General features: G+C 45.2%; 1 protein-coding gene across 1 annotated transcript in view; it reads left to right on the top strand.

The window, feature by feature from the left end:
• Window positions 1–15,858, top strand: part of LMCD1 (LIM and cysteine rich domains 1) — a 62,679-nt gene that overhangs the window by 23,893 nt on the left and 22,928 nt on the right. Inside the window, exon 2 of the mRNA XM_024217114.2 lies at window positions 8,253–8,341. Within this exon, the coding sequence (XP_024072882.1) occupies window positions 8,253–8,341 (89 nt within the window). The remainder of the gene's footprint in view (window positions 1–8,252; window positions 8,342–15,858) is intronic.

The raw sequence follows: 15,858 nt of genomic DNA on the forward strand, positions 1-15,858 counted from the left end.
CCGGGGGCCGGCAGTGCTGGGCGGGCCGGGGGTGGTCGGCCGGGGCCGGCACCCCAGGGCCCGAGCCGACCCAGGCTGGAGCCGCCGGGGGGGGCCAGCCTGGGCCGCGCCTCCTCCCCCCACACTCCCTTACCTGCTTCAGGCTTCCCGCGAATCAAATGTTCGCGGGAAGCAGGGGAGGGGGCGGAGACTTTGGGGAGGGGGCGGAGTTGGGGCAGGGGCATGGGCGGGGCTGGGGGCGGGGGCGGGGCCGGGGCCCCATGGAGTGTCCTCCATTTGGAGGCACAACATATGGTAACCCTACTGAAACCTCCCTCCATTCTCATGAAAGAGAAGAGCACACATGCAATCTTCTGAATATAGAGGGCCCACTGCATCACTAGCCATCTAAAGTGGGTAGGGGAAGAGGTGGAGCCACTGGCCAGCAGAGATGACTGGCTGTGCAGGGGAAAATGCAGCACAACCCTGAACTAGTGCATCAGGCATGCACTCTGCCCCTATGTATCTGGAAGCTTTGGAGTGTGTTCTGCTTCCCCAAGGCACGATGCCTCCTGATACTCTGAATGGGATAGTGCAACTGCACAGGATTGTGCCTGGAAGGCAGAGAAACCAAACGTAAGTGGCTACTTACAGCCTCTGTACTTCTGGGGACCCTGCAGTGCAGAGAAATCTCTGTACCTCATGGGTTGGCCCAATCTCCACCTATGGTCATGGTACCAGAGGAGAGACACTGTAAGGTGTAAAGTGTGTCTTAAGGAGCCCTGTCTTAGCTAGAAGAGCCTCTTAAGTGTTAAGCCCATCCCTGCACATTATCCTGACACTGTTTTTATTCTTTTCTTCCCTGTTCTGCTTTAGGTCTAGGTTTGCCCAAGGCTGGATTTGAGCTGGTTCATACTCCTAGTACCATGAGGAGCAGTGCTGTCATACTGTTGAAAGTTATGAAACAAAAGTACCCTAGGAAAGTTAGATATATGATGCTCTTATCTCTGAGACATGGAATTAGCTAGTCGCTATGGCAATTAAACAAGGGGGAGGGGGGGGGCAAGGAGCCATGGGAGGTATTTTCTGCTGTTTGACTGATAACCTGAGTCTACATTTGCCTAAGAATAAAGACATTGTTTTCCTTAAGGAAATAGACCATCTGTTTTACAGCTTTAAATCAAAGCAAATTGTCATGTGGAAAGGCTGAACTGCATAATCCAAGAAGTACACCACTCGTTTACATTGACAGCTCGAGATAAGAGTTAATTGAATCTCCAATATACTAAATCTGGTCTGTTTTATTATATTTGCTTGAGCTGAGTAGGTGTGTAACCGTGATACACAATAGGGGAGTTCAAAAAAGGTTCCACTGCAAATGAGGCTGGTGTTGGCAAAGTGGCTGTGTTGCCTAGGAAGCAAATGAGAAAGTGAAACCTATTTCATCTCAGCTATCCTCATGTGCTGACACAAATGTGCAAAGTGCTTATTTATCTTGTATATGAGGGACTGATTGACATAGTAGGGTCCACTCTGCAGCCTCACCTGTTGCAGCAGAGAAGTGCACACTAACGGATGCTGCTGAATGTTTAACCCTTCAGTGCAACATAGTACCATGTAGGCCCCCAGGGCTGTCTGTGTTCCAGCTAACTGGCTGCCCTCTGGGCCACAGCACTGTCTGGAATCTCCAGAGCATGGTGGCCCTAACCTGGCACACACCTCTATGCCTTTATGCCCTTCTAGAGTAAAAGGGGCTAGAGCAGGTGTACAGGTCTCCATCTTTTACATATGAATTGGTAAATCAAATATGTTCCAGTACATAATGGTGCAGAAAAAGGATCGCAAACGGTTAGAAGTTTTAACAAAGGAATAATATGGAGCTGGCAGAGTTCATAAAGTCAACTGACTGGTGGTAGCTGCATTTACACTTTTTAAAATCACTTTCTAAATCCATGTTCTATAAAGCATTTAATACCAGATCCAAATCCCACTGAAGTCAACAGAGGCTGACTTCAGGTGAGCTTTGGATCAGGACCATAAAGCAGTATTTATATTTGGGCAAGTCTACTGTCCCATAACCTTGTTCTGTTTAAAAGTGTTTAAGTGAAATATCAAATGTATCTCACAACTTCTTTCAGCTGCTGCTGGATGTTCCTGACTCCGTTAATGCCTTGATAGGGTACTTTTAGACCTTTAACTGGCTGACATTTGGACCCCCAAAAATCCTGTGGCTTCAATGCTCCCCTACATTTCCCTCCCCCCATTGGTCTGAGTGTCATAACTCTTCTAAATGGGTTTTATTTAATCCTTTGTTTGCCTTTTAAATAAACAGAAGCATAAACTTTTTTGTATAGACTTAAATTCTGTCAAACTTTTGAATCTCTGTAGTTGCAAACTGTACATGTCTTGATTAAACTCCCTAGTCCCTATTTAATGAAGTGTTCCAAAACAGATAATGTCCTCATTGGCTTCCTGGCTGACCCACAATATTGGGGGTCCCAAAAAGATTATTGGCTGGGGGTAGGGTTGCCAATGTTCTAATCACACAACTGACCACCCTAGCCCCGTCCCTTCCCCAAGGCCACACCCCCTACTCCCCTCACTACATTCCCTCTCCCTCGGTGGCTTGCTCTCTCCTCTTCTTCCCCCCCCCCCACTTTCACTGGGCTGGGGCAGGGGGTTGGGGTGTGGGAGGGGGTCAGGAGTCTGGCTGGAGATGAGGGGTTTGGGGTGGGGCTGGGGATGAGGGATTTGGGGTGCAGGCGGGTGCTCCAGGCTGGGGGATGAGGCCAAGAGATTCAGAATGTGGGAGGGGGTTGCATGTTGAGACAGGGGGCTGGGGTGCAAGAGGGGTACAGGCTCTGGGCTGGGGGTGCAGACTCTAGGGTGGGGCAGGGGATGAGGAATTCAGGGTGCAGGAGGGGGCTCAGGCCAGGGGGTTGTGGCCCAGGCTTACCTCCAGCAGCTCCTGGTCAGCAGCACAGCATGGGGGCCAAGGCAGGATTCCTGCCTGTCCTGACTCCGCGCTGCATCCCAGAAGCAGCCAACAGCAGGTCTGGCTCCTAGGCGGAGGTGCAGCAGGCAGCTCTGCATGTTGCTCTCGCCCACAGGCACTGCCCCCACAGCTCTCATTGGCTGCAGTTCCCAGCCAATGGGCGTGTGGAGCTGGTGCTCGGGGCAGGGGCAACACATGGAGCCCGATGGGTCCCCACCCCTCCCACCCAGGGGCGGCTCTGTTTTTTGCCGCCCCAAGCACGGCAGGCAGGTGGCTTTCGGCCTGTGGGAGGTCCGCTGGTAACGCGGATTCGGCAGCATGCCTGTGGGAGGTTCACTGGTCCGCGGCTAGCCGCCAAATTGCTGCCGAAGCCACGGGACTGGCGGACCTCCCACAAGCATTCCGCCAAACTGCTGCCCTCACAGCGACCGGCAGGCCGCCCCCCGTGGCTTGCCGCCCCAGGCACGTGCTTGGTGCGCTGGTGCCTGGAGCCGCCCCTGCTCCCACCTAGGAGCTGGATCTGCTGGTCACTTCCAGGGCGCAGTGCGGAGCCAGGACAGGTAGGGACTAGCCTGCCTTAGCTTTGCAGCACTGCCCACCGGACTTTTAATGGCCCAGTCAGTGGTGCTGACCAGAGCCGCCAGGATCCCTTTTAGATCAGTTTTTTACCAGAACACCTGGCCACCCTAGCCGGTGGTTACTTTTGAAGAATGTGGAGAAGTGGGAGCCATTTCAAGGCATATCTTGTGAATCCTCAGGACTGAGGGATCTAGTTCTTCAAGGGCTTGTAGCATTTTTTTTTTCCTAGCTGTGGTGCATCATGAGCTATGATGCATAGATTTACAGTCTAATGTCAGCTGTGTCCTTTGCTTGTAGCCAGTTTGTGCCATTCTACTGCCGTCAGCTATTTTGTCTGGTTTGCATCCTGAAGGCTCATTAATAAGACAGTAAACTACTATCTGGTGGGGCAAGTCAGGTAAAAAGTATTTATAGACATGTTGAGTCTTAAAGTAGAGGCTAGACTGAAATGGTTGCTTTAACATGCTGAAGTTCAGAGAGGTTTAGAGATCTAGACCTAATCTGAATTTTGCGGCTCAGACTCGTACAAGGGCCAAAGATGATTTATAAAGGAGGTCTGAAAGCATTTACTGGGACCAAGTGTCATCTAGCTATGTTTGTGTGTCTGACTAATTCACTTAATTCCTTGCATTTGCTCTCAAAGCACTCTGCAAATGCTGACTTCATTGAACAAAAGAGGAAACTGACACCAGCTGAGTCACTTGGCAAGGGCACATGGCTCTGTGCAGACTTGCTAGCTAGATCTTTTAAACTAATCTTCCCTGAAGATGCTGTGCACAATGGGCACGCTCCAGTCTGGGCCTGAGCAGGACTTCCCCTGCAACTGCAGCTCTGGGCTGCAGTTCTGACCTGGGCAATGGAACTGAGAGCAGGGAACCTGTCTCACCTGTGATGCCTCTGAGGCTGTCTGGGGGAGAGTGCTTTATTTTTGCAGCCTTAATGTTGTTGTTTGTATAAAAATGGATCCTGGAGTAGTTGTAATGATTGATTTATTTCGAAGGGAATATGGATGTTGAACTACTAATGGGAGCTGTCCCTTTAAGAACAGACAATCAGTTTAAGACTGAGAGCGATGTTTTGTCTGTGTCTACAGGATGAAAGACCCAGTCTGTGTAAACTCCAGAAAGGTCAGAACTTGATTTAGTGTATATCTTTCCAGAAAGCCAGGCAACACTAGCATTTACAAGAGACTGGATGTAATGAGGCTTCAGTGCTTTTACTTGTGGGTCACTAGTCTCAATCCTGTCCAGCTCAGCAGGGTTTAAATACTGCTACTATATAAAGGAAGTTTGGACCTTGTATGAAATTGGTTTTAAACCAGTTCCCATGTCACATACTCTAGTGCAAAGCATGGTAGTGAGGTTAAACGCTTCTGCATGGGGACTGTCCCTTACTGTATGTTTTTTGCACAGAGCCTATGGCAGTAGGTCCCTAATGTTCGTTGTGTCCTCCAGTGAAAAATCCTGTATCGGGGCCAAAATTGCTTTGCTCGCTATACATTTGTGAGAGTTGACATCTTAATTTTCACACCAACACTGGGAATGGGTGCAGGAGGGGTTCTAAAAGCCTAAGATTAAATCATAATTGTGGGATCAGTCTTAATTGTAATTCTTATGGTGTGCGTGTGGCTTTTTTTTTTTTTTTGTGGGGAGAAGGGATCCACTCATAGGATTTAAAAAATTAACAGTTGGCAAAACTGATTTTTTGTGTGTGTGTAAAGACTTGCTGCCAGTGCCGAGGAACTGTCTATCTGAGATGGGAGTCTGGGAAGGTTTGTAGCCCTATTCAGAATTCCACAGTATCATTTCTCCATAGTTTTTTCCTTTTTGAAATTACTTCATTCTTGGCTCCTGTCATACATTTCACATTCTTTAAATTCAGTAAGTCCTATTTGATAAATCTGAAGTGCAAAGACAGACAGACACACACACACACACACACACATATTTTTAAACATTATTGGCTGCTTTTGCTCAACAAATGAGCTCATACTTGCCCCTTCTTCCCATTTTGAGATTAGCATTTTTGTCACTGCCTTCCCTGAACAGCCATGGACTCCCCTATATAAACTTAGTCTGTCATCTGTCTTGAATGAACAGCCTAAAGTGTAGCATGATCACAACACTACTTCCCCCTCCCCTCTCCTTTTCCTCCCTTGGGCATTTATCTATTCCCCACCATGTTTCCCCTTCACCATGGAAACCATCTGCAAAGCAAAACATGAGATGTGGAAACTTGAGTCTCTGAACAGGGAACAAGGAAGGCAGTCCGGAGTATACTGTATAATCTGAATAGCATGGGGGAGCATGAATTTTGTTCAGATAATTGGCTCCTGCCCTCAATCAGCAGCGAGGTGGCCTCCCGAGTTACCCTCCTGTCTGGGGGTCCCTAGTCTGTTATCCAAACATCCAAATCTCTTCTGCGCGCCCCCCCTACCCCCCAGCACGAGACACAAGGTATGTCTACACTGCAATTAGACACCTGCAGCTGGTCTTTGCCAGCTAACTCAGGCAGCTGGGCTGTTTTAATTGCAGTGTAGATATTCAGGCTGAGGCTGCAGCCCGAACTCCGGGATCCTCTCACCTCACAGGGTCCAGCCTGAGCCTCAATATCTACACTGCAATTAAACAACCCCTTAGCCCAAGTCCTGCAAGTCAGTCATCTGTCACAGGCCAGCCGAGGGTTTTTAATTGCACTGTATCCATACCCATGGGGGATGAAGAAGGGATTTGGATAATGCAGAGGTTGGGATAACAGGATTTTGGATAAACAGGAGTATGCTGTATATCAATAAAATGAACAGTAGTAGTAAATCACCACCGTGTATCTGAATCTTTCACTGCTTTTCTCTATTATCCAGCAACAGAAGTGAATGGATGCTGAGGACTTGTTTCCATAGGGAGCTGTTCCTGATTATCTCCATGTGTGGACACTCCATTATTCCAGAATAAAAATGCTTTATTCTGAATTAATTTGGAATCCACTATTTTAGTCCACTTTTGGATTAAATATTCCAGAATATAGCACTCTGATTCTAGAATAAGTGTGTCTACACATCGAGATAATCAGGAATAGCTTCCCAGAGACAAGCCCTTAGAACTACATGAAATGAGAATAGTCCTGCAAGGTGCTGATGACCCTCTGCTCCCATTCATTTCTATTGCTTTAAGAGAAGGTGCTCTGTCTGAATATGAATGTATAACAAATACAAAAACTTGCCTTTCGTTTGGTAACTTCAATAAATTAAAACGTCTATCTAGACTTGTAGAGGGAGCAAGGTGAAGAGTGTGTGGTTACTTCTTTGCAATTTCTTTTGAACAACTAGAATGGTGAAGCCTCAGCATGAGAGAGGGCCCAAATGAGGGGTTGGATTTTTTTCTTAAAATCTTGTCTTTGTGTTAAAAGGGGTATTAGTTTTCATCCAGTGATCATTAAGATTCATATGTACGTGTGTGTATATATATAATTAAATTGCTGTAGTGTCTCTGGCCTCACATTTCCCACCTATTTGAATAATTGTACCTATATCTAAATAATTCTTCTCACCCAGACATTTTTTCCTGGAAGTTTATTTCCCATGGTTAAGGCCAAAGATTATCTTAATTCAGCTGTTTGCATCCCATGAAACTCAGATTCATAGACTCAAAAGCCAGACAGGAGCACTGTGATCCTGTAGTCTGACCTACTGAGTAGCACAGGCCATAGAACTTTCCCCAAATTATTCCTAGAACTGATCTTACAAAATCATCCAATCTCCATTTTAAAACTGTCAGTGATGGAGACTCCTCCACAACCCTTGGTAAATTGTTCCAATGGTTAATTACTGTTTTTTAAAAAAATATGCCTTATTTCTAGTCTGAATTTGTCAAGCTCAACTCCACCATTAGATCAGATTATATCTTTGCTCTGCTAGATTGAAGAGCCCATTATTAAATGTGTTCCCCTCCTAGGTACTTCAAATTACCCTTTAATCTTTAAGGTAAAAAGATAATAAGCTCAGTCATTATCACTCAGTCTTGAGTTGGTTTGTACATGGTATGCAAGTTGTGTGATAAGTTTGGTGAAACTTAACTCATTGATAACCTCCCAGCAAGACTCAGACTGAGACCCGTTCTTCTCACATTCACAGATGCATCTCAAACAGCCCGCTAAATGGAAAATGTAAGTGGTAATTCAATATCCTGTGCTAAAACTAAATGTAAAACATACTCCTTTAACCACAGTCTCTAAACATCTGTTTAGATTGTGCTGCATTTTAATCACCTGTCCATTAAATAAATGGCCTAGAAGGGAAGGCGTCTGAAGTTTTTGCTTTGATAAGAAATTTCCAGTTGTTACTGATTGGTGAGCCCAATTTCTTGGCCACCAGAGGTTTTATTTCAATGTTGTCTCAATGGTTTATAATGTATGGTGGAGGTACTATAAGCTAGCACCCAGATATTCAATAAAAGAGGTGTCTCTCCCTTTTCATCTACGTTCAAGACCAGAACTTTTTTAGCTGTCTTGCTTAACCATGAGTACTCAGTTGCCCAATGATTTATTGATCTGGAGACCTCAAACCACATAAGGCATAGTTGTAAAGGCGTCAACATGCTTGAGAAGCAATACACAATGGAAGAACTTGAGGTCAAGGGGTGTGTGTGGTGTGTATGTGTGTATATATACTTAAGAAAAATCCCAAAACATTTCTCTTTTCCAGATGTCTGTAAGCCAGCAGCAATCAGGAAGAGGGGTGCCTTGTCTGCAATGCAGTGGGATGTGTACAGGCTTTGAGCCACATTCTTGGAGGTAATTGATTTTCTGCTGGATGGGCTCTTTAAAAGTCTCTGTTGGGGCTTTGTCTATATTCAGGCTTCACTGACTCTCAACGTAGATGCAAACTGATAAATGAGTGTGTTGGAGGAGGAAGGGAAATGCATAGTTTGTGCAAACTCAGTGCTGGGGAGGCCACTAGGGGGCTAGAGCCAGCATGAAGGTTCCATCCTTAGGATATGTCTACAATGCAATCTTAGCTCATGCACCTACATATGACTTTTTGGTCTAAACCTGCTACGGCGCACATAATCCTCAAGCATGTGCCTCTTTATGCTTTGAACCTGTTTTTGCTTGCATGTCTGGGGGTCTGGGCTGAAGCTGTTATCTCAGACTGGAACCTGCCCATTTTGCAGTGAGGACACAGGAAAAGTCACTTGAATATTGATAGTCCTCCACAAGTCTCCCTGAGAGACAGGCATATTCCTTCACAATTGACAGAATTGATTGAAGAAGAATCTGTTGAGTGTCTGAACACAAAGAACCATGGGAAATGCCCCCAGATACATATTAAGTGCAGAAACGGTGACCACATAATGCATATAGGGCTTTCCTGAATGCTTATAGTGACTTAGGCTAACCCAAGTGCTCAGACCTGGGTGCCAATCACCCAGGCTAACTGCGCAGTGTAGACCTAACCCTCAGTCTCTCCACCTTGACGAGTCGTCGTCGTCGTCCTCCCTATACAGCCCCATCCAAAAATTAAAGAAACAAGCAAAATTGTGGACTTAACATGATGTTTGGAGACTATTATCCTGTTCACTCTACCATCATGGTATATCTCCTCTCCACCACTTCTTTGTCTTCTCTTTACCCTGTAAGTTCTTCAGGGTACGGACCATCTCCCACAACTTGTCTAGTGCCTTGCACAGAGGGAATCAGATGCCCTAAGTGAGATCAGAGTGTTACTGTAATCCTGGTAATAATGAGGCACAGGGCACTTGCACAAAGGCTCTGGGATCTAAGGGGAACCACCAGGCTTGGAGACAGGCTCCAAGATGAGTTGGGGGGGGAAGAGTGGAGAGGGAAGGGAATCTTTTTTTAAGATTACCTCCTGCCAGAACCCTGTACCAGAAGTGGCACTTGGATCTTCAGTGAATGAGGAATGGCCCAAACCATACAAGCTAGCAGACAAAAATATCCCTTCTACATTGCCATCCCATAGAAATCTGTAATAGGATCAAGGAGGGGAAAACTAAGCCAAAGAACAGCCCCAGACCTTCTTTCTTATACCAGAATCCATACTATTGGGTTTTACCAAAGAAAGCCAAATGATATCAACACTTCACTGCTGAAATACTCCTGGATTCTCTCCCCTCCCTGCCCCCCTCCTTCATTTGCTTCTCAATGTTCTTCAGCTTTTCAAAGTTCTTATGTACAGCAGCCAGGCTAATAGTGTCTGGTGTTTTATCCCTGTATGCCTACAATTATAATGGTTAGAGAACATTTCCATCAGAAAAGCCAGTTTAGTATTTTGTGTTCATGACACTTGCTCCTACTTCAATTGGGTGGCAGGAGGCAATTTCAGCAGGGTGCGCAAGTGATCACAGGTCATGCTTCAAAAACTCCTCAGCTCTGTTCCACCATAGCTGTGTATAACAAAAGTAACCTTTTTGCACAATTTAAATTATACAAATTCAGAATAAAAAATATTCAGGACTGGACTCCTCTCTTCAGCTAGCCTGTGTAAACTATCAGTGGCCCAGGGTGTTTAGCTACCCTTTCATTCTATCCAGAAAACCCTTTTGACAAATAGCCCAAGATGAAGAATTGCATAGTCACTTCTTTACTCTGTATTTCTTTAACTATATTCACAGTACTAGTCAAAATGTCTCTTCTTCCCCCCCCTCCCCCCCACTTCCACACACACAAAACAAGAAAAGGGTCGAGGGTGGGAGTGTCACAGATCCACAGGCCTGGTGCTCTGGAACAGTCCCTGGGAGGACCCCTTTAGTGTGTTGACCCTGTTAGTCATGCTTTACCGCCTCCTGGGACTGAACTTCGGAGCCGTCAGCACCCCTGCTTCACTCCGTGAGCTCCCCCCAGTGAGTGCACCTGAATTGGACGCTTGGGGAAGACTTGCACAACCAAAGGGAGCAATGCACTCCTGACTCTGGAGTGGCTCAGCCAGCTTGGTAGAAACAGAAGGGTTTATTAGATGTCTGGAACACAGCATAGAAAGTCCTTAAGTTAATGTAGAGAACAGAAGTACAGCAAAGTCCATCTGGATCAGCCCAGAGCCCTCCTCCAACCCCTCTCCTTCCAGCAGCCCCATACTTAGAGCCCCTTGGTGTTGTTTCCTTAATCATTTGCTTTTGTTCCTAGGCAAACATTGTCACTTGGCCCTCTGTTCTCCAGCTGGTCAAACCTGGCTGGCTTCCTGCAGAGGGTGGGCCCCCTGGTCATTATTTGCTAGGTACCACATGGCCAGGTAATTGTCTGGGCCCAGGCTGCAGACAGTAAGGAGTCAGTCACATCTAGGTCTCTGCAAAGACTAACTAGGCAGGGGGAAAAGGTTTAACCATGCAGCATGTAGGGAAAACTGCAGCACACACATTCTTCATACAAAGTACTATGAAATATTCCCTCTGTCACAGGGAGCAACCCAAATTTTTCAACTGTCAAGACTTTCAGGCTCTTTTCATTGAAAACCCTGAAATTTACATGGAAAATGTTAAAAGAAAATCTTGTCATAGCAAGCATTTTCTGAGGAAGATTCACATTTTTTTTATCAGCTCTAGACTCTGATGCTGCTGTACTCCTAGCTCCTGATTGGCAGAGGGTGGGGAGGCATGATCTGGACATCCCTGTGACTTGGCTATCTCCACATGGTAGAATGCCCCCTTGAGGTCATGAGCAGCTGGCACAACTTAAATCACCCTTGAGACTGCAGTAAGTTGTGGGGGAGCCATGATCAAGGGAGGATTAAAAAGGGTCTCTACTTTTGCCAAGGTAGCCCTCCAGAGCAGCACTAGGAGGTGATTGGCTGTGTAGAACAAAAATGAACTAACCAGATCCAAAGCTAGAATGCATCTTTCAATTAAATGATATCTTCATTGTGGGGAACTGACTTTTCCCTTTAATAGGCACTTTTGTATAGTATGACTTTTTTTAAAGTGGAATGAAGCAGTTTGTTTACATCTCTAATGTGCAGATGTGGCTCTAACCTAGAACCTTTTTTAAAGGTGATATTTGGATGAAGGTTACAGAGAAGCTGAAAGCATACTAGTGATGCATCATCTCGTACAAATAAAAACATGTTCAGCTTCACTTATATTATGGCTTCATTGGAGCCAGGAAACTAACAGCTGTGATGTGATTACCTGCGGTTAATAGAATGGGTTGTAATATAAAATCTGTAAGAATATACTGGCTGGCTAGAGACTTGCACAACAAAGGAAAATACAAAAAATTAGCCTGCTAAACATCTATCTGGATCTCCCAAACTGCACCAAATGCTCTGCCAACACATTGCAGGTGACATACTGAGGTGTGAGGATTATTATTTTTGACCCCATAATGTATTAATCTAGATTACACCTCTGCATATGTTAACCATTTCTTTCCCTTTCTCTAGCAACCCTCATGATAGAGCAGGGGTAGGCAACCTATGGCACGTGTGCCAAAAGCGGCACGCGAGCTGATTTTTTTTTTTTTTTTTTTTTCCAGTGGCACTCACACTGCCTGGGTCCTGGCCACCAGTCCGGGGGCTCTGCATTTTAATTTAATTTTAAATGAAGCTTCTTATTTACTTTACATACAACAATAGTTTAGCTATATATTCTAGACTTGTAGAAAGAGACGTTCTAAAAAGGTTAAAATGTATTACTGGCATGTGAAACCTTAAATTAGAGTGAATAAATGAAGACTCGGCACACCACTTCTGAAAAGTTGCCGACCCCTGTGCTAGAGGGTCCTAGTGTATCACAACGAGGAGAAACAATAATGCACTTGGTACATGCAATAACCTATATACACTAACCTAAATCCAAGCATTTTGCCATAGGTTGTAAAATTAGGGTGACCAGATGTCCTGATTTTATAGGGACAGTCCTGAGTTTTGGGTCTTTTTCTTATATAGGCTCCTATTACCCCCCCACCACACACACACCCTGTCCTGATTTTTCACACTTGCTGTCTGGTCACCCTATGTAAAATGAATTAAAATATAGTCCTCCTTTGTATAGAGTAAATGTCTTTCAGGTCACTTGACCTAAGCACCTTGGATCCAAACTGTACATCTAATGCCACTAGAAAAAAGAAAGTGAAAACGAAGGGAAACCATGCAGAAAACTTAAACCTGAATCTTCCAACAAAGGAAACAAATTCCAATTTTTCAACCAACTTCACCCGTGAGTGTGGGAGACAGTTTTCACAGGAGCACAGACTATGTGGCTTATTTTTGCAGGAGCCAGCTCAGATCTTGCAGCAGTCTGAACTGAATGTGAAACTTGCATGCAAAAATAAAATCCTGATAACTAATCAAGCTATTTCTTTTACAGGCTGGGGAGCAGGAGAGGAGTTTCTATCTAAAATACTTAGGAGGCACTTAAATACAGCAATAATGGCAGTGGGGGTGTTTGTTAGATCGGTGCCATTTTAGCAGTTCTGTCCATCTGCTCTGTGTGCCCTTGATGTAACTGCAGCTGTACGATTTTAATATAATCCACTACCCATGAGCCAGGCAATTTACAAACTCTAATATCCCTCCCATAGATGGGGAAAAGCTGGGCCAAGGTGCTAAGGGTTGTGAAGTAGCACTGTCTGAACCAGTCAAACTCTAGAACCCACAATGTAAGTGCAGGTTCAAATGGAGGGGAAACGAGTTTGCGCCTCTGTTCCACTAGTTCTTCTTCTTTTTGTCTTAAAATAGATTTTTAAAAAGTGCACTGTGTAATAGAATTTCTTGGCAGGGATTAGAACAGGCAGTAAATCCTACAGTACAGCCTACTGCAGTTTGTATAATTTTGGGAATTTAGTAAATGAAACTGAATATTCACTTTGGGGGGGTGGAAGTGAGAATATAAATGAGGGTGCTCTCTTTGTGCTACTGTTTTTTTCTTTGGCATCAGCCAGTTGCAAAACAGCAGACATGTACTTGATGCTATTCAATGGCACAGCAGGAACAGGGCTTGGTGCCAAAGTAATTATACTCTGTTTAGACTTTAGCCACCTGATGCACTGCATATGGGCTTATATACTGTAATGCAAATCCTGTGTGTGTTACACAGGCTTGGAACCCAGCGTACAACGATTTGAAAAATGCTTTTCAAACAAAACCCATGCTGTCTGTCCTTGCTCACTTTCAAATCTCTGAGGCACCAGCCAACAGGATAATGCCAAATGTCCATAGTAAATATTCCACACACGGCCTCACTGCTATCAAGGACAAAAGTGACAGACATGGCTAGTGTGGCTGGGGAAAGTGAAAATAAAAAGCTTTGGTTTTGCAGGATGTTAATGTCACTCACCACGCTCATCAACAGGTTAAAATTTTATTAAGATGATAAAAAAAAATAGTGAACAGAGTTTGAGCATAGATGTTTCTGGTTATCAGGGAATAACATACAGATTATCGAGGGTGCAAAGTTTGGTTTAAGATAAGGTGGCATGAGGAATACATAATCTGCAATATCCCCGATTGGGGGTAAAAGGTTGATGGGTCAAAGTAGAGACATTGAGATAAGAGGGTATGAAGTTCATAAAGTGGCTATGTTCGGGTGTAGATAATGAGTGGATATGATGATGAGGATGGATTGACCCTCATTTGGTGAGATTTAATGTTCACGGAGTTTATGGTTCCAGTTCATATGATCCAACGGAGAAGGTCACTTGGTCTCTTTCTCGTAGTGGGAGAACGATGTCACTCTGGCTCACGCCTCCTGGTACTGTCGGTGGCCGGTGATGTGCTCGATGTAGATGTCCCTGGACCATCCGATGGCGTCTGAGACCATGAGGCGCCGCACGAGACGTGCATCTACCTTAGCAATGGTTCTCCTAAGCCTATTTTTTGGCTGAATTTAGGTTTATCTCAACAGGATGTCTAATATCAGAAATTTCTTGTTTCTAGATATCCCATTTTCAGTATTTTTCTAAAAAACAAACTGTAGGCAACATCTAGTAGATCTCTTGGTTAGTAACACACTTCTGTTTTGAGGACCGCTCGAGCAGCACAGATGTTAACTACTGAACATCTGTATTTAGGGTTACCATACGTCCGTTTTTTCCCGGACATGTCCGGCTTTTTGGTAATCAAACCCCCGTCCAGGAGGAATTGCCAAAAAGCCGAACATGTCTAGGAAAAATACCGCCGGCCGGGCACTTCCCCTCCCAGGCTCCGGGGGCACAGGGTCCAGAGGCATGGGGGCTGCCCGAAGCCGGTAGCACTCGGGCAGCTCGGCTCTTAAACAGAGCCGAAGAGTCAGGGGAGGAGCACAGCCACCGGAGCGTGGGAGGGGAAGTGCCCGGCCGGGGGCGCAGGATCCTGAGGCATGGGGGCTGCCCGAAGCCCGAGCACTACCGGCTTCATGGTTTGCCGGGCAGCCCCCAGACCCTTCGCCCCCGGTTGGGCGCTTCCCCTCCCGGGCTCCAGCTGCGCTGGGGAAGCGCCGGCCGGGAGCGCAGGGTCTGGATGCTGCCCGGCAAACCATGAAGCCGGTAGCGCTTTGGCAGCCCTTTTCGCGTGGCTGGGAGGGAGGAGGGGGAGGTAGGGCGGGGACTTTGGGAAGGGGCAGAGTTGGGGCGGGGCCGGGGGTGGGAAAGGGGTAGGGGCAGGGCCCTGTGGAGTGTCCTCTTTTTTTATTATTTAAATATGGTAACCCTACTGTATTCCTCCTCTTATCCTGAATAATACCAAAGTGTTGTACAGTTGCAAACCAGAAAGAAACAATGACTAAAAATTAGAAGGAAACTTCTGTCCAGCAGATGAACAAGAATTATGATTTAAGAGTCTATATCATGCTTGTAAAATACACAATTGTTTTGTTCAAGATTTTAGAACTTAATACTCCATTGTGGTGTTTGCTAATTTGCTTTTTAAATTATGTATTTAAGTACTGCACAGTTCCATATTTGTTGTACATATGGAATCTCTGTATTACTTAAGTACTATTACAGATTTACAGAATGTGGTATGTAATGTCACATTATACAACTGTGGGTTCCTGATTTCCACACCTAAGCTGCATGAAAATCTCTGCCTTCAAAGTTCAGTTACTACTTGTTTTATGACTTGCCAACTACAGAGGAGAATTGTGAATCAAATTAATCATTCCTATCAAAGTCCCCTGATGTCATTAAAGTTATGCTAAAAATGAATTTGGCCCTTTGCTTTTAAAACTCTATATTTTGACTATCAAGAAACAGCAGTATGGCTTTATAATCTTTCTATCTTTTGGTTATAATTATGACTACGAAAACACTGAATGAACAATGAACTATACATTTCAATAATGGAGGCCAGTGCTTTACTACTGAAAACTGTGTGGTACTGC

The sequence above is a fragment of the Terrapene carolina genome, unplaced genomic scaffold (assembly GCF_002925995.2).
Source record: "Terrapene carolina triunguis isolate 2854851 unplaced genomic scaffold, T_m_triunguis-2.0 Scaffold89, whole genome shotgun sequence".
In the NCBI taxonomy this organism is placed as follows: Eukaryota; Metazoa; Chordata; order Testudines; family Emydidae; genus Terrapene; species Terrapene triunguis.